Source organism: Tasmannia lanceolata, unplaced genomic scaffold (genome assembly GCF_043159265.1).
Source record: "Tasmannia lanceolata isolate RefF3 unplaced genomic scaffold, GAP_Taslan_0.1 ptg000007l, whole genome shotgun sequence".
Lineage (NCBI taxonomy): Eukaryota > Viridiplantae > Streptophyta > Magnoliopsida > Canellales > Winteraceae > Tasmannia > Tasmannia lanceolata.
This window is the reverse complement of record NW_027518684.1, coordinates 3,210,658-3,236,341: the sequence shown is the minus strand read 5'-3', so window position 1 is coordinate 3,236,341 and position 25,684 is coordinate 3,210,658. Positions and strand designations below refer to the sequence as shown.

General features: G+C 37.9%; 3 protein-coding genes across 3 annotated transcripts; 2 read left to right on the top strand and 1 right to left on the bottom strand.

Annotated features, from left to right (window-relative positions):
• Positions 1-593: 593 nt before the first annotated feature.
• LOC143881451 (endo-1,3;1,4-beta-D-glucanase-like) lies at positions 594-9,065 on the top strand. The gene is made up of 7 exons (XM_077384525.1): positions 594-791; positions 1,317-1,338; positions 4,080-4,200; positions 6,023-6,113; positions 6,256-6,345; positions 6,508-6,608; positions 8,679-9,065. Exons 1-7 carry the CDS (start codon positions 644-646, stop codon positions 8,814-8,816), a joined length of 711 nt encoding a protein of 236 aa, XP_077240640.1. The 5' UTR covers positions 594-643; the 3' UTR covers positions 8,817-9,065.
• Positions 9,066-11,457: 2,392 nt separating this feature from the next.
• LSM2 (Small nuclear ribonucleoprotein family protein) lies at positions 11,458-20,282 on the bottom strand. Its single transcript, XM_077384526.1, has 3 exons — positions 20,078-20,282; positions 19,812-19,970; positions 11,458-11,810 (listed from the first exon to the last, which is right to left on the bottom strand). Exons 1-3 carry the CDS (start codon positions 20,078-20,080, stop codon positions 11,691-11,693), a joined length of 282 nt encoding a protein of 93 aa, XP_077240641.1. The 5' UTR covers positions 20,081-20,282; the 3' UTR covers positions 11,458-11,690.
• Positions 20,283-21,440: 1,158 nt separating this feature from the next.
• Positions 21,441-24,033, top strand: LOC143880800 (AWPM-19-like family protein). Its single transcript, XM_077383782.1, has 4 exons — positions 21,441-21,657; positions 22,571-22,790; positions 23,482-23,527; positions 23,788-24,033. Exons 1-4 carry the CDS (start codon positions 21,531-21,533, stop codon positions 23,905-23,907), a joined length of 513 nt encoding a protein of 170 aa, XP_077239897.1. The 5' UTR covers positions 21,441-21,530; the 3' UTR covers positions 23,908-24,033.
• Positions 24,034-25,684: the final 1,651 nt, after the last annotated feature.

The following is a 25,684-nucleotide window of genomic DNA, read 5'->3' as shown; positions in this document are numbered from 1 at the left end:
CTAATAAGAGTACAAGACTAGACCATGCTTGTTTTGGATTTTGAGAACAGATTGATGTCCCAAAATCGATTGCTGGACTGGACTCAAAATTCCAATTATCAGTTTTGGAGGGACAAGTCCCAAACAGATTATTGGACTCAAAATTAAGTCCTCCTTTATTTTGGATTTTGTGAATCCTATTGGAAGTCCAAAACTGAATATTGGACTCAAAATTACGTCTATGCCTGTTTGTTTTGGATTTTGATAACCGATTGTGAGTACAAAACTGATTATTGAAGTCAAATTTACTTTCAAATTTTCAATTATGAGTCCAATAATCAGTGTTGGACTCTCAAAATTCAAAACAAAGAGGGCCTTGACCTTTTTATAATCATATTGGTACCAATCTAATCTATATCATAGGCACCGCTTTACAAGTGCTGACCTCAGCAGTGACGTCATTCTTTTACAATGCTAAAATGATGTTGTCTTTTAGGTTCTTTCCTGACACCCACTTTTTGGTCTCATGTGTCCACGTGGGTGTGATCGAATCCGCTGATCCCACTAGTCGCTCTCTTATAAATAAGAACACTCCTAGATTTCCATATGTATCTCTCTCTCTCTCTCTCTCTCTGAGTTTTGTGGGAACATTGGCAAGATAGAGATGGCAAGCTCTCAATGCTGTGAAAACCCACCCACACTCAACTCAAGCTTTGGACAAGGGTCCGTTGAACAGATTGGAGGCCTCAAAGCCTACATCACTGGCCCATCGGATTCCAACAAAGCAGTTCTTCTCATTTCTGACGTTTTCGGTACCTACCCACATGAATTTCTTTATTGCAATTCCTTTTCTTTCTTTCTTTTTTGAGTTTTTCTTTTTCAGTGTTGTCTTTTTAGGAGTTTTCCCATCTGGGTTTTGGTTATTATTTCATTTTTGATGCCTAGTGTGGGAGTATTTGACCTTGGATTGTGTAAATGGATTTGGATGTTCAATATGCCCTGGAGTTTTGCCATCTGAGTTTTGATTATTATTTCATTTTTGGTGCTTAGTGTGGGAGTATTTGATCTCGGATTGTGGAATTGGATTTGGATTTTCAATATGCTATGCCCTTTGAATGCTTTTTTCCTTATTCTTTTGCATGTCTTTTGAGTATGTCAAATTGGTGGTTCTCTCTTAAAGAAAATCTGGGTGGAGTTTGATCTCCATGGGTAGATTTTTGGTCACTTCATTGTCATTACTTTCATAATGATATAGCACCATTATCATCTCTTCATCATCAATTATCTGTAGCATTTGTTTGCTTTTGTCTGATAATATTGGCCTCAACCTGTTGCAGGGTTTGAAGCGCCGAACTTGAGGTAGCCTCTTGTCTCATTTCTTGAACTAAATTGCTATAATATTTATAATCAACATCATTAGATGCTGAACATGATGAATTTTTACATGGGTCATGCTAATTTTGTTATTAGTATTGACTCTTTTTTCACTTGTGTACGGTTCTTTATATGCTTACATTATTTAGTTGCCTTCAGACATTCTATGCCATTTTTACTCTCTAAATACTCTGCTGCATGTTTCATTCATACCATAATCATCATCCATATAATTTAATGAATATCGCCCTGCATTGAGTACCAATTAAACTCTCATTAAGTTTTAATTTTTTTACTTGTTTATTTTTTCAACTAAAACTATAGTATTAGTGAAAGAGAGTATCATTAATCTTGTTGGGGCCACAAGGGTGCATGCGAATTAGCTCAAATAGACAGGCTAGGGGTCCACTACCTTGCACCCATCGGATAACATTAAGCAAATCGCCCTCAACAATCAATGAACCAAAAACTGCACTCGATGATCAATATTCCCATCTTCAGAGCAAAGACTTTTGACTCATTCCCATTCCTCAACTAGGATCCCCCCTAATAGCGGGGAGTGTTGAGTCAGAGGATGAGAGACGTCCTGGAACATCAGGGGTTAATGTGGTTCTTGAGATCTTTTGTGTTTTCACTTTTCCTTAGATATTGCTCGTAACGATAGGTCTTGTCTTTGCTCTCTTAGTTTATATCCCTATTCTTGTGATAGGGTTAATGTTGTGCTCGCTGATTGTAATACCTTTCACATTTTAATAAACCAGTAGGGGTCCCCGCCAAACCCCAGCGTACCTATCAAAAAAAGGACTTTTGACTCATTCGAGCCCATCACACCAAATGGGCTCTTAAAACGGCCCATCGAATAGAATTGTGTGGCCTTTAAGGATACCAGCTATCCTAGTCGGCCCCGGATTACCTTAAATGAAGCCATCAAAGTTAACCTTAAGGCTCCCATGAGGTGTTGAAGACCACTAAGGAACAAGACGATCTTGCATGGAGTGGTTGACCCTAACTGCATCCCAAGCAATGCGAAGATTAATCTTTAAAAAACTGCTGAACTCGCTCTCACCCACAACCCTTGACAAATCGCATGCACAGGCTTCATGGCCCCTTTGAAGATTCTTGTGTTCCTCTCCTTCCACGCCAACCATAAGTTAGCTACTAAAGAAAGACTCCAAAGGATCTTATCCCTTGAGGCCCACATGGCGTAACTATACATCTCAAACAAGCATCGTTATGCTTTGGTAACACCCATCTGACGTCAAAAAAGCCCAAGCCAAACTGCCAAATCTTCCTCACGAATGAGCAATGAATGGAGAAATGATCCACGGTCCCCTCAGTCACCTTGCACATGCAACACTGGGTGATGATGAACCATTAACGATTATGCAAATGATCTATCGTGAGGAGCTTCAACTTACTCTTGAGCATTTTTGGTTGAAAGTTTTCTATTGAGACATCACTAAAAGATGGGCTTCTGTCTCACTCTAACCTTCGCTGGAGCTTCCATGTCCTATTCACACAAAGGAGCCACTTCATCACCATCTAGAGGAATTGTCCTCTCTAATACTGGGGATATCACTTCTTTAGTTTTCCTAAAGAATGTTTCAATCTTCTTATGCTTCTTCAAGATGTATGTTTGGAGATAACGCTCTCCACAACCAGAATTTCAGAATCAGCATTTCCTTTCCTGGAATGGGAGAATAATATATAAAAGTCATAGGATATGCATCAAGGTTGCCAGAGTGGGAATTGAAAGCGGGAATCGAAGGCTCCCGGAATGGTCGGAAGCGGGAATCGTGAAGTCACTAGAGAGTCGCCGGAGAGTCACCGGAGATTCGTCGGGGAGTCGTTGGGGAGTTGGGAATCGCCAAGGAATCTCTGAGGAATCGCCGGAAAATCGCATTTCACATAACATTAAACTGCAATTCCCAAAAGTGGGAATCACGTTTCCGGGGAATCATAAACCGTGATTCCCAAAAGTGAGAATTAGGTTTCCGGTGAATCCGAACCGGGATTCCCAATTTTTAGGGATTCGAGAAGATTCCTGTTTTGGATTCGCGAACCGGGGAATCGCGGTGCCCCACTCCCAGGGAAGAATCCTGCTTCCTTGATCCAAACTATTCATTTGATGGGCCCTTACATAGATAGGGTGTGCCCAAAAAATTAGCTCCATAGGATCATCCCAACCCTTCGAACTGTGGAGGCAAAAAATGGACAGATTTGTGAACGTTTATACCCGTCCGTTTTTACGTCCACAAATCGAAGGGTTGGGATGATCACATGGAGGCATGGAGCTGATTTTTTGGGCACACCCCATCTATGTGAGGGCCCATCAAATGAATGGTTTTCATCACCCGAACAATGTGGGCACTACTGTATTTTAAGCCTAGGGAGTAGATAAGTTATCTACTCTTGGGAGTAGGAACTACTCTCTCTCTCTCTCTCTCTCTCTCTCTCTCTCTCTCTATATATATATATATATATATATATATATAAACATGATTAGGGTTACAACAAATGAGAAAAGACTAGACTACTATTATGGAAACTCAATGGACTACTAACATACTCTAACAGAGTTCATAAACCTGCTTAATGTTTTTTTCTTTTTTATTCTAAGGCTTGTTTTCACATCCTTTTGAGGATATCTTTCGAGCTGGTTCTTATATTATATGTGTAAACCATTATTCTTTAGAAGCTAATAACAGCTGCATCTTACCATGAAGGAAGCTTGCAGACAAAGTTGGTGCTGCTGGATACTTTGTTGTGGTTGCGGACTTCTTCTATGGTGATCCCTATGTACTTGATAAATCTCAGTTTCCAGAGTGGATATCATCTCATGGACCGGTTAGTCTGATCTTTTTTAAATATTTTTAAATTTGAATGAAATGGTCCTATGTTGATAAAGTGTTCAATGGACCATGACACTTCAGCTGTTTACCATCAAGATATGTTTATATAAGTTAAGATCGGGGTTGGGCTTGTAGCTCAATGGTTTAGGCTTTGTATCTCAATGTTGAAGTCGCAGGTTTGATCCCAGCTTGCCTCACTCAACTCAACTAAGCCTTTGTCCCAAACTAGTTGGGATCGGCTGATGAATCCTTTAGAAAATTTCCATTAAGAAGGTGAAAGAGTCTACCCGGTTCAAATTAACTTAGTCTAACCCTGACACTAGTTGGGTTTGTCTACATGGATCATTTTCTTCCACTCTCTCCTATCTAAGGCCATGTTCTCTGTTATGTTCCTAGCCATCAAGTCTTTCCTCACTGTTTCTACCCAAGCAGTTTTTGGTCTACCCCTTCCTCTTTTTACTCCATCAACTTGGCACGAGTCGCTTCTTTTTACTTTCGGTCATGTTCTCTATTACATTGGATATGCCCAAATCATCTTAAGTGGTGCTCTCTCATCTTCTCCTCAATTGGTGCCACCCCCACCTTTTTGCGGATGTCTTTATTTTTAATTATATCTAACCTTGTGTGGCCGCACATCCATCTAATCATTTGCATCTCTGCTACACTCGTCTTATGCACATGCTGCTTCCTTGGTAGCCCAACATTCTGAGCCGTACAGCATGGCTGGCCTCACAACTGTCTTATAAAACTTTCCCTTCAACTTGGTAGGTATTTTACGGTCGTACAAAACTCCTGAAGCATGCTTCCACTTCAACCAACCTATTCTTATTCTGAGGTTAACATCCTCGCCAATCTTTCCTTCCTTTTGTAGGATTGAACTAAGATATTGAACGATATCCCTCTTAGGTACCTCCTGTCAGTCATATTTACTCCATCCTCGTCCCGCCTCCTTACATTACTAAAGTTGCACTCCATATACTCCATCTTAGTCCTACTCAGTCTACCTTTGGATTCCAAAGTGGTTCTCCATAACTCTAACATTGCATTAATTCCTGCTTTGGTTTGATCCCAGCTTACCTACAAAAAAAAGAAGTTAAAAGGTCATATCATACGCATACATCTTATGCTTTCATGCATGACTCAATGGTTGTGATTTGATTGGATTGCTGGGAGGAGCTGTTACATAGATACAAGCATGCTCGTGTAATTTTGCTAACTAAGATCCATGCTTATCTAATGCATTTACCATTTTAAAAAAAATCGGGCCCATCCTTGAGTTTGTGGTTGATGAGATATGATGATCTCTGGTTGATGTTCCTGTAGCATACACAATTTCTGAACCATCTAACCCCTTCAATGTTATTGATAAAGCCATTGGGAGAAACCTCTATTACTGATACCATCTACACTCCAGTTTTATGCATTTTGGGCCTAAGAAGAGGTGTGGATCCATTTATTTTATACCTAGAAACATTTTTTTTCCCGTAAGCTGGGATCGAAATTGGGACGTCTAGGTTGATTTAAAGCCTCAACCATTGGGCTACAAGCTCTGCGCCAACATTCTTCTTTCCAATGCTGATAACGGTTAAATTATCATTCCATGGCTATCTTAAGTTATCCCATCGGTGCAGCTTTATTTGGTGCTGTAATGTAATGCCCGGCCCCCCAAGGGTTGGAGGTGTGTGTACTTTTGGTTAATCCGGGCCGTAGATCCCCTGATCGCACACCTCCGACCCTTGGTGGGGTCTGGCATTACATGTAATTGAAGCTTATGAAAAGAACTCAACGTAGTATCTGACACCATATCATTCTTGTAGGATAAAGCATTTGAAAGTGCAAAACAAATTGTCGCAGATTTAAAAAGTAAAGGAATATCTGCAATTGGAGCTGCAGGCTTTTGCTGGGGCGGTGAGATTTTACCCATTTCATACTCCATATTGTTTTCTCATGCGCTCTCATATCAGGGAGCTATTGTGACAAAAATGGCCTTAAAATAGTTCCATATTAATGTTAGACCTGGTTAAGATTTAGCATTTTATGTTTTTCTCAGCTAAGGTTGTTGTGGAATTAGCTAAGGCTGGTGAAATTCAAGCCGCAGTTATATTACATCCATCACTTACCACCGTTGATGATATCAGAGGTAAGCATCTAATCAACATTCCAAATCATATGTTTGGTTTACTTAGTTTCAACTGTTCAATTTGTTGGTTTGAGAATGATTTTATTATGCATTCGGCTCCTATATGTCTCATAGTCTATTACAATTTTAGATAATATGAACTGTCTTTTGCGTATGTTTCAGAGGTTAAATGTCATATTTCTGTACTGGGAGCTGAGATTGACAGGTCTTCCCCTCCTGAACTGCTAAAGAAGTTTGAAGAGGTTTTATCTGCAACATCTGGGGTAAGATATCTTGAAATTCTTATATTTTTAGGGGCTGTTTGGATACGTGGATTTTAGAATCCGGGATTTCTTCAAAATTGTAGATGAGAGACAAGAGAAGAAGCGGACCAGCCGTCGTTTTCTGATTTCTCGCCCTTCTTTCCGTCAATAAGAGCGTAGCAGATCATCCCATTTTTCCAGGTTTTAGCAATCTCAGGATGCCGGAGAAATTGCTAAAACCTGGATTCTAAAATCCATGTATCCAAACGGCCCCTTAATAAAAAACTTGGCTACCATTTCTTGACTCGTATCCTTTTTTTTCTTGACTCCTATCTTATTCTTCATTTTTGTTACTATTCGGATGTGACTAAGCTCTTGACTATATATTAACAGGGAAAATGCCAATTTTGTGTTATCTTTGTTAATGTGTTAAACACATGTGATGCATTAGAACTTTTCATAGATGAGACAAAAGGAAACTGGGAAGCAATATAATCTGCCATCAGTGTATATCTCATAAGAAATATCCAATAGCCATACAAACTCACAATGTGGAGTAGAAAGCCCCATGAATTCTCCATTCAAATGCTTCTTTGACACTGTTAATCAGCCTGCCTAGTGAGTATTCCCGTTGTGCATTTGAAATTTCAAAGTGGCACCATCCCCGAAGGAGAAATCAGGGCCCTTTCCTAACTCTTTTATGATAAAAAACATGTCGGTAGTATGGTGCTGGTTTAAGTATAGCCATTGAAAAATAGATAAGACATGCCTATAAAAAAACTTAATCAATTAATGAGTAATAACTTGAGATGCAGCTAAGGAAGTATCGATACATATCTCGCACTCAGAAATATTGTTTCTATAGCATACTCACAGGTTCCTTGGTGAGAATGTTCGGAAAGATGTTTGCTCATTGCCATTCTCAACTCAACTCAACTAAGCCTTTGCTCCAACTCAGCTAAGCCTTTGCTCATTGCCATTCAGGAAAAAAAAAAGATGTTTTCTCACTTCCTTGTGGTCCCTTAATAAAAAATGGTTCGGCCTCCTAATATCCGAACACGAATTGTTCAAAAAAAAAAACAACCTACCGTGTCACTTAACATAGGCACGTGAGGTGTCAAAAACAGGACCTTTTGAGGCGCAACATGTTGGCATGTTGATACAGATATAGAATAATGTTGAAGACTGTTACTGTATATGCTAAACTCTAGTTCTTAAAAGTAAAAAGTCAAAAAATGTATCATTGTAAGTGGAAATACATTCAAACTGTACTCAATAGTATATTAGTAGTGCTAAATTAAAAAAATGGATTAATGTTTTTTTTTCAGGCTTGTCTCTGTTGATTATGTCCAACAAAGGTGTACACGGAGTAAATTACTCAAATCCATGGTTTTAAATTTTCACCGAAAACCGATATGAAATGACCAAAATGTTTCCATTCCCAGCCCTACGAAAGACATGTAGAAACTGTAACGCTTACCGAAACCAAAATCGTAAGTGTATTAGTGTCTTACTATCAGTATATGTTACATAATTATATTTATATGAATTGCGTGTGGCCTACCAGAAAAAAAAAAAAAAAAAAAAAATTTGCGTGTGATACATAGTGTATGTATTGTGTATAAATATTTATATGAATTACATGTGAAATTTGGCATCCACTGAATTATCAGTCATGCACGACATCACATGTCATTAGGTGTTTGATGTTGTTAAACCTTCTGTATCTGAGATGTGAGAAGTCTAGACCTAAAAGGGGATAGTTATAAATATATTTAGGAATTAGGGATAAGAAGCTCAATAAGTCAAAATTGGGTGTAGAATCACTCTTCTTTCGTGTGGGTTTTTGTAATTTGCTATTTTTGGCTAATTATCGTCAACCCGTTTGCATGTACCGGTTCACAATGCGTTATTTCATTCAATGAACCACTAACTTTGGTTATAATGTTCTCTCTATTTACAAACTAAATGATTCTTTACTAAGTACTAATGGCTTTTTTACGTTCGACAAGCTAAATAATTTTCAAAAAAAAAAATGTTTGACAAGCTAAATGGTTCTTTACTTCACAAATTATTGATGGCTTTCCACAGGTTGATAGCTTTGTGAAGATTTTTCCTGGGGTTGCACATGGATGGACTGTGAGATACAGTGATGATGATGAAGCGGCTGTGAAGAACGCCCAAGAGGCCCATCAGGACATGCTGGACTGGTTTGCTAAATACATCTAAGTAAGAAATTGTCTCCCTTCCCTTCTTACAACTACGAACACCTCGTATTTATATACCTGAAAAAAAAGTAGAATCAGTTGGAACTTGAATTGTCTGTTTTTTTATATGTATGGATGTTATCAATAGGACCCATGGGTTAATTCTGGTGGGTCTTTGAATTTCTTAATCATTAGGAAAATTGTGAAAGAGTTTTTCCTGTATCTTTTATGTACGGTATGTAATGGTTATGCTAAGAGCAGTGTTTAAAAACTCGTTGACTGGACTCCCTTTTACCGACGGACTGGATAATGTTATCTAGTCGGCCGACTAGAAACACTTTGCCATTAAATTATATGTATGAGGTTTAAATAAGAGAAATTATACACCCAGAATAAGTACAGTGTGGGCCACTTATTTGGATGATTCAAACCATTCATTTCTAGGTCCCTGACCAAAAAATCTTCTCCGTAAGATGATCATAACCCTTTGATATATTTGGTGTAAAATGGGCTGCTCAAAAAGTTTATAAAAAAAAAAAAAAATTTGTCATACAAACCTTGGCAAATCAAATGGTTAGGATCATTGTATGGAGAAGATTTTTAGGGCACGGTATATTTGCGAAACTAATATATACCGTCCATCTCATAGTCTTTGCTTTGGATCTCCTATGATCCAAACAATCACAGTAATACAATCCTAACATCCAATAAAGTGTGTTTGATTCACTTCTTCAACTGATCTAAACCGTCCATATGATAATCTTAGCTTTGAATCTCTTAATGACCCAAAAAATCACGGCAATACAATCCTAATATCGAACGAGATCCTAATATCAAAGAATGTTAGCTATATGGTTTTGACCGTCCATATTCAACAAAAAATTCCCATTATGCAATGAAATGAAAGCATAGATAATCACAATGGGAAATATAATGCAGTTTGCAGCAAAGAAGATCAGAGAAAATGGTCCTTAGAGACCCTTTGGATAAAAATATTTTAAAATCTTGAATTTCCTAAAAAATCCTGTTTGGGAAAATGGTCCCATGTTTTCTGATTTCTCGCCCCCCTTTTTTGTTGAGCAAGAGAGTAAGAGATCGTCATGTGTTTCCAGGTTTTAGAGATCTCAGAAGAGATATCTAAAATCTATAGTTCTTACTTAAAATCCAGGATAATAGAAGTAAAATCCAGTGTAAATATACTGCTTTCAAACCAAAACCTGTATTCTAAAATCCACGTAAGGCTGTTTGGACAGGTTGGCACGTCAGCTAGCATCGTGGGTTTGAGTCCCTCGGCATTACCTGATACACATGATTTATGGGTGATTGTGTGCATCCTTAGGGGATCACCGCATCGTGGGTTTGAGTCCCTCGGCATTACCTGATACACGTGATTTATGGGTGATTGTGTGCATCCTTAGGGGATCACCGCCCCCCGCACCCACACACGCGCGCGCACTCTCTCTTTAAAATGAGGTGAGGATACCCTATGCCATAGAAAAGACAGCTCGTAATGGTATGTTTTGTTTTGGATTTTAAGAACCGATTGCGACTCCAAAACTGATTACAGGACAAAATTAAACTTATGTCAGTTCTAGACTAAAATGCCCATTAAAACTCTTCGCTAGCCTCAGGAAAAAGACATGGTTGTAGTGTATTCTCAAAAGGATACTTAATACTTTACATTCACATACTATTTTTTATTCTAACAAGGAAATTTCATCAAGGCCATGTTTGGCAGTCATGAATTTTTTTTCCATGGAACATTAGTTTATCTAGTGATGAGAGGCCCAGGAGGGCGGGAGATGGAATTAAGAGGGCAAGAGCGAGGAGAGGGTGAGAAGTGGCTAAAAACATAGAAAAGAAACACTACTCAAAATTGAGTTTCATTTTTCCTACTTTTCAGCCACTTTGCACCATCTCCTCACTCCTCCCCTCTCAATTATCTCACTCTCCCACCCCCCTTCAACCCCTTTTACACCACTTGGCAAACTAACAAGAGGAAAAGAATAGGAGGAAGTCAATACAAATGGATACTCTACACTCATTTTTTTTTCGAACTAGTAAATTTCATTAAATAAAAAATAGGAGGAAGTCAGTACACCTACAAGAGGAAAAGAAACCAAACCAAAATGAATTGCAGCATACAGCTCGCTGAAAATAGTAAAATTTGATTGTCCTTGTAAACTTTTCAATGAGATCATTTCAATAAACAGTTCTAAGGCAAACATATTTACTAATCAATGGGCAATCTTAACTCATAAAGATTGTAGGATTTTTTTTATATTATTATTATTATTTTTGAATGGATTGTAAGAAAAAATGGGTGCCCCAACTTTTTCCAGAATCCACAAGTGCATGAAGAACTAAACAACAGAAAAGCTTGGAGCACAGTGATCTGTTACGCCCGCCTAAATCTAATCCATTCACTGAACCCACCATGATCAAATAATCCATCACCTACATGTGTCCAAGGTCTAGTGAACACACATGGTGCGCTATGATAATCCTCAGCCATCATGACTGATACTTATATATCGGAACTCTGATAAATGCAACAAAGTTCAATTGGAAAAGGGTTACAATTCAATGTTTGAACCCCATCACCCTAAAATATTAAGCAGACAGTTAACTTTAAAATGAACCGAGTAGAATCGAACCGAGTCTACCCCAATAAATCAGGTCGTTTAACAAGTAGAAACCATGAACCAAGTTATGAACATTGTGTAACAGTTCCAGCTAAGCAGACAACGCCAGAATGTTGTATCATTAGGCAAATAGATAGCAATCTAGCTAATGATACATGTAACAAATCAGAAGCAGCATTTGATTAAAAAAAAATCCAATGACTACCTCCTTTCTTTTCTCCTCTGGGAGCTGGAAAAGGTGACGATAGAAATCAACCGCCACGAGCTTCTCTCCTTGTAGCATCGTGAAGGATATCAGTGTCCACTCCATCTGGGGGGAGCTGAACATACCTCACAACAGAGCCCCTGATGAAACAGTTCCTCACCGACATCTGCAAAAGAAAAAAAAAATGAAGATCAAATCCATCTCCAAGCACCAAGTGATGTATACCTTATGTAGCCGAGGAAACTGAGGTAAATGCAAAATTCCATGCTTAAAACGACCAATAATAATTGAAGGAGATTCCTCGAATGTTATTGATTGGGCCTCAAATTGGATGGGTGGACCATGGCGTTTCTTCAATATTCTATCTGAAATCAGAGATTTGGTATCAGTGTTACATCCCTTGCTCGTTCACAGAAGAAGATCGGCGAACTCTGAGGCAGACTCGCTAGCTACTGAGGGTGTTTCCTTACTATCTGTAGTTGTGTCGTGTTTGGAGCTTTTACAAAGTTTATTGTAACTGTTTTTTTCTTGTGGGCTGACGTCGCCTTTTTTCTGGGGACTACTCGTCCCTGTTGTAATATTTTTCTCTGGAATATATCGTTATCTTCTCTCAAAAAAAAAAACTGTAATCCACGAGCATGCTACCATTGTGAGATGCCTAGGCTAAGCTGATGTTACAATTTGAATTTAATATGAAACAAACAGACATATTAAAATTGAATGTGTTGATTGAGATATCACCGCCTAGTAAGTTGTAACTACTGTAGTAAAGATCAAATAGTAGAATTACAAAGAAATAAAAGCCCAAAAGGCATAATCGATTTGCTTACAAAACTTGATTGTGGGTACTTAAGAAGCATTTTCTGAACCTGTGAATAAATAATAGCAATCAACCGCCCCGGCAATCGCTGGATGCCCATTAGATCGCATTTTCTGAATCTCACTCCAATAAGGATGCCTGGATAAATACACTATATACGCAAAGCCTTAATTAGAGCCCAAAATTCTGCTTCATTCAAATCGGCACCCCAATCGGTAAAAAAAAAGAGGCTTTAATTACTTCCCCCAATGAATTTCGAACAATTCCATCAACAGTCGTCAGTTCGGGATTGCCACAACAGCTTCCATCAAAGTGGTGATACTATGGGTGGTATGCAGTAAATATATGCAAACCTGTAAGTAGAGCCCGCACATCTGTTTCATTCGAATCGGCACACCCATCAGGTATAAAAAGGCTTTGATATTTACTTCACCCAAGTAATTTTTAACAATTGCCCTACGTTCACCATTCCAAGATTGCCCCAAGAGCTCCCATCGCGGAAAACCTTTGTTAGCGGCATTTACTACATGCCAATCTAGGATAGCCAAGTTGAGGAAGTCCCCAAGCTCTCTTGTTGATTTCATGAGCAGAGACATAAAAAGGGTCCACGGATCAAAAAGAAGAGAGAATCTACCTCTGCTTGTCAGAGAATTCTCCTATGACCTAAGACCCACAACACACACCCCTGCCCTAGGGCCGGCAACGGGGCGGGGCAGGGCCGGATGTTGGGGTCCCCTACTCCTTCCCCTCTGCAGGGAATTTTCCCTCTCCCCTTCCCCTCCCCACTACGGGGATGGTGGGGAATCCCCCTCCCCACGGGGAATATCTAATCCCCATCCCCTCCCCTTCCCCGCCCCGCATCCTTCAGGGACAATCACTTTACTTTCTCACTTTACTTTGTTAAATGTTAGGTTTAAAACTAAAGATTTGCTAGGGACAATCACTTCAGGCATGTTGCGGCTTGGCTGTTGCATGTGAGAGTAGCCACACAACCCACATAGGCTAAGATTTTGTCTTATTCATTTTATTAACATGGGGACAAAGGTGGTTGCTCTCAGATTCATTTAATTGATCAATAGTCCCTAGCAGATCCCTAATTCCCAATCCCACTTGCCAAAAAGTACTGTACGTGCCACACCATAGGAAGATCCAAACCGTCCATTTGAAGGGCACACCATACTACCATAGGCATAGGATGATCCAAACCTTCCACTTGATGGGCACATTGTAGGATAATCCAAACTGTCCATTTTATGGGCCACAACGTAAATAGGTTGTGGCCCAAAAATCATTTCCATAGGATAATCCCAACCCTCTGATCTATAGAGGAATTGCATATTATGGTACCTTCTATAGATCGGAGGGTTGCAATCATCCTATGGAAATGATTTTTGGGCCGCAATCTATTTACGTTGTGGCCCATCAAATGGACGGTTTGGATGATCTATGGTGTGGCCTGTAAAGTACTTTTAAATTGTAGCCTATCAAATGGACGGTTTGGATCATCCTATGGTGTAGCCCATACATTACTTTTTGAAAAATAATGGACTATACGAGCGCACACCATATAAAATCTCATCACTCATCAGAGAGATGTTGCCTTTATTTGGGGGAGGGAGATTTTCAAAGAATTTAATGTTGCCTTACAGTGATGGTTCGATGGAGAGATTTTAGGGATTTCTAAGGGTAATATACTAATATAATGAGGGACAATGCCCAATGGATTATGGGTAAAAGAAAACATAAAAAGCTATTTCAGGGACAAAACTGTATTAATGAAAATTATGAAAATTTTGGGGGAATCTTGTAGATATGTTTTGATCCAAGGGGTTTCTAGTAGTTTTCTTTAAAAAAACCACACTTAAAAAAATACAAGAAAAAAATGGCATTAATGCGGGGCGGGGCGGGGCGAACTCCATCCCCTTCTCCTCCCCCTCCCCGCACCGGGGAATTTTTTAAATCCCCTTCCCCTTCCCCACTCAAATCGGGGAATCCCCTCCCCAAGCGGGGCGGGGCGGATCCCCGCTTTTCCGGGTGAAATTGCCAGCCCTACCCTGCCCCCTCCTCTCATAAAAATTGTTTACACTCACGCCCCTACGCTGCACTAAAAGATATACCCCAATTGGACTACCATGCACCAGTTTTAAAAACTCGTTCCGCGTTGCACCGCATCTGCATTTCGCTTTTTGCCCTACAGTGATGCGTATTGTAAGCCCAATAAGTGGCATATTTGCCCATTAAAACTTTTAGAATTTTTATTTCCACGTTTTAGTTTTTTACGGATTTTATTTTCCATGTTATTTTAATTGCCTATATAGGCCCTCATGTATTAGGGTTTTTAAATTCTGATGATGAATTAATGAATTGCGAAAGTTGATTTCTCCCCTTTTCTTCTTCGTCCATTTTCTCTCCTTCGCCTCTTATTCTTCTATTTCTCTCCTCTAATTTCTTACCTTCACTCTTATTTCTTCTATTATCTTCTCCTTCTCTTCTACTCTTCTTTTCTTCCCCCCTTTTTGTGAATGGTCCTTCTTGTCTTCCCCTTCTTCTCTTTTCCCCTCTATCCTCTACTTCTCCCACCCTGGGCCACATCACTTCCGTTACATACTTCAGATACTCAGATTCAATTTTGGTCCAATCTAACCTGTTCACTGGATCACATTCTCATTTGGTTTATTTTGAAACCTATTAGATCATCACTGGCTTGTTTTCTTTTCCAACCCACATAATCACCTTTACTCACGCCTCTACGCTGCACTAAAAGATATGCGCCAATTGGACTACCATGCTCCAGTGTTTGAAAACTCATTCTGCGTTTTGCCCTACAGTAATGCGTATTTTAGACCCAATAAGTGGCATATTTGCCCATTAAAACTTTTAGGATTTTTATTTCCATATCATTTAGTTTCTAGGACTTTTATTTCCACATTTTAGTTTTTTATGGATTTTATGTTTCATCTTATTTTATTTTCCATGTTAATTTTATTTCCATGTTATTTTAATTGCTTATATATAGGCCCTCATGTATTAGGGTTTCTAGATTCTGATGATGAATTAATGAATTGAGAAAATTGATTTCTCCCTTTTTTCTTCTTCTTCCATTTTCTCTCCTCCACCTCTTATTCTTCTATTTCTCCCCTCTAATTTCTTGCCTTCACTCTTATTTCTTCTATTATCTTCTCCTTCTCTTCTACTCTTCTTCTCTTCACCCTTTTTTTTTTGAATGGTCCTTCTTCTCTTTTCCCCTCTATCCTCTACTTCTCCAACCCTGGGCCACATCACTTCCGTTACATACTTTAGATACTCAGATTCAATTTTGGTCCAATCTAACCTGTTCACTGGATCACATTCTCATTTGGTTTATTTTGAAACCTATTCGATCATCACTGGCTTGTTTTCTTTTACAACCCACATAATCAATCACCTTCAGTCACGCCTCTACGCTGCACTAAAAGATATACGCCAATTGGACTACCATGCACCAGTGTTTGAAAACTCATTCCACGTTGCACCGCATCTGCATTCCGCATTTTGCCCTACAGTGATGTGTATTGTAGGCCCAATAAGTGGCATATTTGCCCATTAAAACTTTTATGATTTTTATTTCCATATCATTTAGTTTCTAAAACTTTTATTTCCACGTTTTAGTTTTTTACGGATTTTATTTTACAACTTATTTTATTTTTCATGTTAATTTTATTTCCATGTTATTTTAATTGCCTATATATAGGCCCTCATGTATTAGGGTTTTTAGATTCTGATGATGAATTAATGAATTGAGAAAATTGATTTCTCCACTTTTTCTTCTTCTTCTTCTTCCATTTTCTCTCCTCCTCTTATTCTTCTATTTCTCCCCTCTAATTTCTTGCCTTCACTCTTATTTCTTCCATTATCTTCTCCTTCTCTTCTACTCTTCTTCTCTTCCCCCTTTTTTGTGAATGGTCCTTCTCTTCCCCTTCTTCTCTTTTCCCCTCTATCCTCTACTTCTCCAACCCTGGGCCACATCACTTCCGTTACATACTTGAGATACTCAGATTCAATTTTGGTCCAATCTAACCTGTTCACTGGATCACATTCTCATTTGGTTTATTTTGAAACCTATTCGATCATCACTGGCTTGTTTTCTTTTCCAACCCACATAATCAACCACCTTCAGTCACGCCTCTACGCTGCACTAAAAGATATACGCCAATTGGACTACCATGCACTAGTGTTTGAAAACTCATTCCGCGTTGCACCGCCTCTGCATTCCGCATTTTGCCCTACATTGATGCGTATTGTAGGCTCAATAAGTGGCATATTTGTCCATTAAAACTTTTAGGCTTTTTATTTCCATATCATTTAGTTTCTAAAACTTTTATTTCCACGTTTTAGTTTTTTACGGATTTTATTTTTCAACTTATTTTATTTTTCATGTTAATTTTATTTCCATGTTATTTTAATTGCCTATATATAGGCCCTCATGTATTAGGGTTTTTAGATTCTGATGATGAATTAATGAATTGAGAAAATTGATTTCTCCCCTTTTTCTTCTTCTTCCATTTTCTCTCCTCCTCTTGTTCTTCTATTTCTCCCCTCTAATTTCTTGCCTTCACTCTTATTCCTTCTATTATCTTCTCCTTCTCTTCTACTCTTCTACTCTTCTTCTCCTCCCCCTTTTTTTGAATGGTCCTACTCTTCCCCTTCTTCTCCTTTCCCCTCTATCCTCTACTTCTCCAACCCTGGGCCACATCACTTCTGTTAAACATGTTCACTGGATCACATTCTCATTTGGTTTATTTTGAAACCTATTCGATCACTGGCTTGTTTTCTTTTCCAACCCACATAATCACCTTCTGATCTTCAATAATTTCTCAAATTCGAGCTAAGATCACATCAATTTCCTTCACATTGTAAATCAGTCAACTTCAAGTTCATGTTAGACCACTTCAAGTTGGGATCAGAACCTCCTCCAACACAAATTTGAGGTAGGAAAAAAATTCGAGCACTCTTGTATGAAATTGATCAAAAGCTATTCCACAATAGTGAAGCAAAATGCAATATCATGTTACTGCTATAGCAACGTTGTGGATCATTGTGGTAGGGAACTTTTATGGAACTATAGCAGTTATTTTAGTAACAAAATTTCCTGGTACAAATCCAAAGATCACAAATTTCGAGCAGCCATAAATTTCATCAATGAATGATCTAAAAATTGAAATAATGATCCTTTAAAAAGGATTCAAAATAGACACAGGATAGCATCACACCATCCAAACAAAGAGTCTACAGAATCACCCCTCAAGAAAAAGAAATCTTATTCTCATGTAAACCCTAAAAATAATCTTAAACCTTGATCTTTTAACTCTTAGAGACCTAGTTTGACTTGGAAGATAAATCTAATAGCGACTTGAATGACAAATTTCCTCTGCAAAAGAACTATCAATGTCATACATTCACTCTGATTAAAAAAGACTATTCTCAAAAGATGAATCGAAAAGATGATTGTCTTTCAACGAAGAGGCTGATTCATTGTCTCAAAGTGGATGGAACAACTTTAGTTAACTGTATTTGATCGTTACCCCAAGAGAGGTTTTCTCTCTCGCTTTATTTTGATCCTCTTTGCTTTCTTGTATTTCACATTTGACCATCTTGGTCGTGGACATTTTGGCTTTTGCCTTCAATAAAATTTCCTCATCATTTAGAAAAGATATGAATCGAAAGAACAGAAAAATATATTGAGCAACAAAACCAGCAGAAAGAAGAATACGAAGAAATAACCCAGACAACAATCAAAGAAAGTAAAGCCCACCAATGCTGTTTAACATCACATCAGATCGTTCACCCACTGAACAAAAAATAATTGAGCATCGTATAAAATAACCAAATAACAAAAAAAAAATTAAAAGAGAAGAAACAAAGAAGTTACCCTAAAAACCCCAATACCTTCTACAACATGCTTAATGGTAAGTCTCGAGCTCAAGATTTTCGCACATTGAATTACTGTAAACACAAAGCTAAGCTTTATGATAGATGTAACAGCCAAAAATAATGAGAAGAAACCTAGCTCTTATGAAGCAAGTTCAAAGCCATCAGGAAACTACAGATCTGAGGAACAGCTCCAAGACATATTCCATTGCCAAAAACCTGCTTTCTGCATCATTTCCCTCTGTTCTAAAACAATAATTTTCATAATCTTCTTTTTTTCGGGACAGATAAAAGCAAAACTTTATTGAAGAGTATAAAAGAATAATGAAGGGAACAAGATGAGATCCCAATAAAAATAATTAAAAAATCATTTTAAATCTTCAACAACATAAACAAGAAGAAAGAAGAAAAGTATCAAAGCAGCCCAAGACATAAACCCCAAAATTTAGAGTTCCATATTTCACTCACCCAAACATTATTGATTATTATTTGTTGTCCTGTTTCTGCAATCAAATTTTTATCAGCCATATAAAAAAAAGTTCCACAATTCAAACAGTAATCCTTCAAAATCTTCAAAGCACCCTAAAACTAAAATCCCAAACCTTAAATCAATTATTCGTTTCAGCCAAATACCCAACTGTTTTCTCATTTTCTAATCACAGAAAAAGATTTCCGCACTTCAAATAATAATTACCCAAAATCTTCAAATCAATCTAAAAACTAAATCCTAAACCAACTCCATAATTCATTCACCTAAGTAGCAAATTGCTCTCTCACACTATCAAGCTTCTGAAATCGAATTCCAATCACCCAAATAGAAAGTTTCTTACTTTAAAAAATAATCTCCGAAAATCATCAAAACCAACCTAAACCCTAAATTCTAAATCTATTATGCATTCACTCAAATTCCCTTTTCTTTTTCAGACCGTTGTGTTTCCCACACCGATTACTAATAATGAATGTGTTTGATTCTCTTCAATCCTCAATAAAATCCATCAATTCTAAAAAAAACATCAAAACCAACCTAAACCCTAAAAGCTCAATTCTAAATCTATTACGCATTCCATCAAAATCAAGTTCAAAGAAAAGAAAAAACAAACCAAAACCCTGGAAAGATCATAGAAAAGGACATACTAATCTAAACCTAGAAAGATCACAGAAAAGTACATACTAACCTAGAAAGATCATAGAAAGTTTCATACTTTAAAAAATAATCTCCAAGAATCATCAAAACCAACCTAAACCCTAAACCCTAAATTCTAAATCTATTAGCATTCAATCAAATACCCTTTTCTTTTTCGGACCATTTTGTTTCCCACACCAATTACTAATAATAAGCGCTTTAGATTCTCGTATCTCCAACAAAATCCATCAAAATCAAGTTCAAGCAAAAAGAAAAAAAAACCCTAACCCTAGAAAGATCGTATAAAAGGACAATACCATGTGGGGATACTTGTCTTGATCAACAACCCTAGTGTTTTCGAGCTTTATATTGAGGTATTGATCCACCGAATGCAAAATCCCTCGTATTGCGAGATCGTTCTTCAATTCAACCGTTACTTCTTTGCCAACTAGCTCTTTGAAATAAGAGAAGAACAACTGCCAAAAAAAAATACAGAGAAACAAAGAAAATGATAAGCAAAGATTCGTGAAGAAACTCACACGAAGGAATTACAGAGAAATTTTAAATAAATAAAAAGAGATACCATCTTTTACTCTTGAAGAAAAAGCAAAAAATCCTTCTTTTGGTATTTTCTCTTCGAGGGCTTAAAGAGAGCAGAATGAAATACAGTTTTTAGTGAGGGGAGAAAAGCTTTTGTATAGGGCGCGACCACATCCTACGGGTGCAACCGTGCAACTCGGGTCGGGTCGAACCCAACCCGACCCGAGTTCCAACCTTTCGAGGTTCAACCCGATCCAACCTGGGGAGCCATTTTCTTTTTCTAGTGGAGTTCCAACCCAACCAATTTAAGCTTTAAATGTACAAATTAAAAACTTAAAAAAAATATATATCGTTAAAAAAATGTCGGGTTTCATTCAGGTGGGGCTGCCCAAGCCCTCAACCCGACCTGACCCGAAAGATACCAAACACAACCCGACCTTTTGTTTTTGGGTAGAACAAGACGGGCTTGCGTTGAACCCGACCCGAGTTGCTCCCCGACCACATCGGACTATAACGAAGTTGCACCACATTGGATTTTGAGAATTGATTTTAAGCCAAAAACTGATTATTAAAACACAAATTTAATTGCAATTTTTAGTGCAACGAATAACATATGGTTATAATAATTTTAAGATGAATGATAGAATGAAGGGCGCCCTTGCAAAACTCGGCTCCAAGGGTGCCCCCATTGGTTGATTTTTGCAAAGTCAACACGTTTTCCACTTTTTTTGGCGCATTCTACTTTTTCGGCACTTCACTTTGCAAAAATCCACCAATAGGAGTGCCCTAGGCTAATTCCTGAACCAGCCCGACCCAACTTGGCCCAAATTGGGAAACAAGCGTGTTAGACGGGTCAAGTTAGGATTGAGAGATTTAGAGGCGGATCAGGTAAAGGGTTGACCATCCTCGACCTAAGGCTCGGGTTGGGCTAGGGTTGGCCTAAACCCGGCCCAAGTTGCACCCCTACCCGGCCTGAGTTGCACCCCTACCGATGTATCAATTCCACCAACAGCTAATAAGAAAGTATTTGAAGTAAGAATGACATTATCAAAACAAGAGAATATAGATAGGGAAATGATATCACCACAACCATGTTTTGATATTTTCACAAACCCATCCTGTCTTTTAGTATTTAAAGAGCTATCAAAGGTTGTTACAATTCGCAACTCTCACGAGCCAATTAAAAAAGAAAAGACAAACTGGGTTTATTCAGTTAGTAAAACATGGTAGTGCTGATATCATTTCCTATTTCAATTTGAAAAGAGATTCTTTCCTTCTCAATTATGAAAAGGAGAAACAGCATACTCTAAGAACAAGGAATTCTAGCCTTCCCTTTGAGCTCAAGACACCTCTAAAAAGATATATAAATAATTCTGAAATTCTCACAACATTAAGAGGAAGGAATAAGAAAAGCATACTATCTTCCTCACCATATATACCCTTTCGGTGACTGGCAAAGCCATAGGCATTTCCTTCTTTCTTTCTTTCATTCTGCCATGGCTTATCAAGGCCCCAAATCGTTAGCTTTCTTCCTCCTCGTCCTCAATCTCATATTATACGCTGTGATCTCCATGATTGCGGGATGGGCCATTAATTTCAGCATTGAACACACACACGACACAGGTAATTCGAAAGAAGTAGCCCTTTATCGTGAAAAGGCGTTTAAAGTCTGGCACATGAATTCATGTTAAAGGGGTGCAAATTATCCTACGGGAGTGTGAATTTATCATCACCCAATCTAAATAGGTTGTATCCACCAAAGCATCTTCATAGGATGATCGTAAGCCCCGATCTATTAAGGAAGTGCACATTATAGAAACCTATATAGATTGGAGGGTTAGGATCATCCTATAAAAATGATTTATGGGGTGCAACCTATTTGCATTGTGGAAAAACAAATGAACAGTTTGGATCATCCTATGATGTGGGCCCCAGCATTTTTTTTTAAAAAATGCTGGACTTCAGGCACACAGGTCTTCAGAATACCAGAATTTTTTGGTTCTTGGGACTTTTGTGGAATTTCCGCAGGAAACCCACATTTGGTTGCTAGTTATATAGTGGGCAAAAAAGAATCCCACAAACCAAAATAACCCCGCACGAAACCCAAAGCTGGAAAAAAAATCCCAGGAACCCAAATAATCCCGCACGAAATCCGAGGAACCAAAATAACCAAAAGAATAACTTTTTTCTTCCCAACAATTCAAGCAATCAAAGTGATTTTTATTTTACCGAGATTTTTTTTTCCCACCATAGTCCGGTACGGTCAACCAAACATGGGATTTTTATTTTACCGGATACTTCTAGGGAGTTTTTTTTCCCACCAATCTCCTAGGAAGTTTTTTGTTCCCCAAAAGTCCTAAGAACCAAAATAATTCTGGCATTCAAACTCCATTTTTTTTTCTAATAAAAACTAACTCATTTTTTTTTTGAAGTATCATAATAGAAAAAACTTACTCCTAAAAGGTCGGTCTTTTCATACTATACGAAATATAGACATTAACATGCCATTTTCTTGTTTGCCCATTAAATTTTGCAGTACCAATTTTACCAGTTCCGGCACATATATTTCCGATATACTTTCCGATGGGTAATATGGCGACTGCATTCTTCGTCATTTTCGCACTAATCGCCGGACTTGTGGGTATCGCCAGTTCAGTTTCCGGCATCAATAGCATTCTCCGGTGGGATGTGCCAAACTTACTCTCGGCCGGCGCGTCTTCCATCATTACATGGGGTCTAACTCTTCTGGCTATGGGGTAAATTAATTGAAACTTATTTATCTGGAATACTCCCAAAAATAAGTATTTCCAAGATAATAATTATGTCAAACCAGAAATGTTATTTTAATTTTTAAGAGGACTCTTTTTTAGTATAGAGGATTAGAGGGCCATTATCCAAAGTCCAAACCCCATTGTTTTGATATTGGCAATCCTGTATGTTACATTTTTTTTCATTAACTAATATATTAGCACTCCTGTCTCTATAATTATTTTAATATTTTTTTTTCCTTTGAGAAGTAGTGCCCACAAGGCACAACCCCTTTAAACTATTTTTTCCCACTAAAATTTCAAGAGGAACTTTCAGTTTAGAGTGCCATTATCCAAAAATCCTTGTTTTGATATTGGCACTCCTATCACTATCTTTTTTTTCTTTGAGAAATAGTACCCACACCCCCTTTAAACAGATTTTTTTTTTCCCACTAAAATTGCAATCAGACCTATTAATTTAGAGAGCCATTGTCAGAACCCTCTTGTTTTTCTTTTAACATAAATGTCAATAAATCTTTTTTAATTGGCTTTTGAGAGCTATAATAACCTTTGACAGCTGCTTAAACAATAAAAGACAATGAGTTACTGCAATTATCAAAACTTGGTAGTGCCAATATCAGTAGCCTAAAATATTTGATTATATTAAAGACCAATATTTTGACTATTTGGGTGTTTGCAGGTTGGCATGTAAAGAGATTAATGTAGGGAGGAGGAATTCATCTTTGGTGAGAACTACAAGAAGATTTCTGTCTTTTTAAACTGTTTTTTTTTTTTTTTTAAAACTAAAATTGCAAGAGGACCTTTTAGTCTAGAGGGCCAATATCCAAACTCCCTTGTTTTGATATTGGCACTCCTCTCTCTGTACATTTTTCATGACTAATAATCTAATATCACATAGATGGAAAGAATAATTATTGAACTAAAAAGATAGAAAATAAAAGAAAAATGATTAGGATTTTTAATTAATTATCTAGTCTATTTGCAGATAGCTTTGGAGACATTAACAATTATTCTAAGTGGCACCCAATTAATCTGCGCGGGAGCGATCCATTCCGGGGCCATGGCCGTGATGAACCGGCGAGTCAGCACGGGCGGAAGAGGTTGAGGCCGCAATTATTAATGTTTGGTTTTATTTTCTCTCTCTTTTTTTTTTGCTATGTCTATTTTATGTTCACTTTTTTATTCCTATGTCTATTTTCATTTTCAATAATTGAACTCTTTATTTTTTATACTTCTTTCTTTCAAGGCCTGTTTGGTCACCGCGAGAAAATATTCCATGGAATATTCATGGGGCCAGTTGTGAGAGATGGGCAGGAGAGGAGCATGAAAAGCTCATAAAAACCAGCAAAACAAAAAACATACTCTAATTAGGCAAATTTTTTCACTAGATTTTAGAGATTTTTATATGCTATCTCCACTCTTGCCAACTCAATTCTCTTCGTCTTCGTCCTCTGCCCCGCACACACAATTGGGCCCATGAATATTCCATGGAATAATTTTTCGTGGCGGCCAAACATGGCCTAAATGTGTCAATTAGTCTCCCTAAATCTCATAAAGGATTTGGATACTTAGGGGTGTCAATGGATCCACTCGGATCGAATCCATCTATGTCATAGTCATGATCCATTCAAATTCCTTATCGGTCAGATCAGATTCGAAGTGTTCTTCGGATCCTACTTCTTGTGTCCCGGTCAGGATCCATTTCAAATCGGACCGTCCGTCGGAGTGTCCTAGTAGGTCCTACTTACAAAACAACAAAAAATCTCAACTTTCTTCATTTGAAATGAACTCCCAAAAATTCCTCAATCCAAAAAAGAATTGGTCACTATATCTAGTAACAACCCATGATTTTGATGAAGAATAGGATTTTATTGTTGAAAAGAACTCCAATGTTCAGGGGTGCGCGACAATAAAACTTTCTAGTTACTAATCCTTCTTGAGGGTGAGTGGCAAGTTTACAGGAAGAAAAACCAATTGAGGGAAGTAAGAGAAAACAATGTGTGAAAAAGGCAGGGAAGTGGAAAGTCGTAAGCAAAGCAATATTTACTTCACTTTTATGAAAATACCCCTTCTTTAAGACTCAATATAAGAAATATGTTGAGGGTATTTTAGTTAAAGGACTTCAGATCGTGACTATCCATCGGATTTGTTTGCCATGTCTTGATCACGATCCAAAATTTTTCGGATATTACAAAGAGGATCCAAAATATGTCCATGGATCCTTCTAATGTGCCGAGATCCTGTCGAATATGGTTCGGATTCGGACTATCCATCGGACCGTCTAGGTCCATTGACACCTACTGATACTACGGAATTTGTTTTTCCATTTTTTTATATTCTTTTGGGTTTATTGAGGAGCACATCAAAATGATAACAATGTGAGACTGCTAATCTAGAAATGACAACCTCCACCAAATGAAAAAACCAATACCAAAGGTGAAGTAACTATAACAATCTCCCCAAGAACAAAAGGCAGAGCAAAACAAGTTAAATCAAAGAAATAGTGAAAGGAACATCAATGGACCCAGACGATCCGATGTATTCAAAGGATCCGAATGTTAATGAAAAATGATTAGGGAACATCATCTAGATCCGAGCCGTTTCAATTCGATCCGTATCCTAATGTCCGAAATTATTTCGTACAGCCAGAAAAAGGAGGTCGCCAATGTACGAAAATATCCTTCATATTTTCATAATAGAATTTTTGAAACATTTAAAAACCCTACTCAAAACCATAGACACAATGACAACTCTCTAAAGTTTCTTCTTTCCTCTCCTAACCCTAAGCCCTGAGAAGGATCTGAACGATAAGGGAGACCAAGACATAGGTTGATTTGATCTGGATCACTTGACTCCCCTAACATAATGAAAGTTGAATGGCT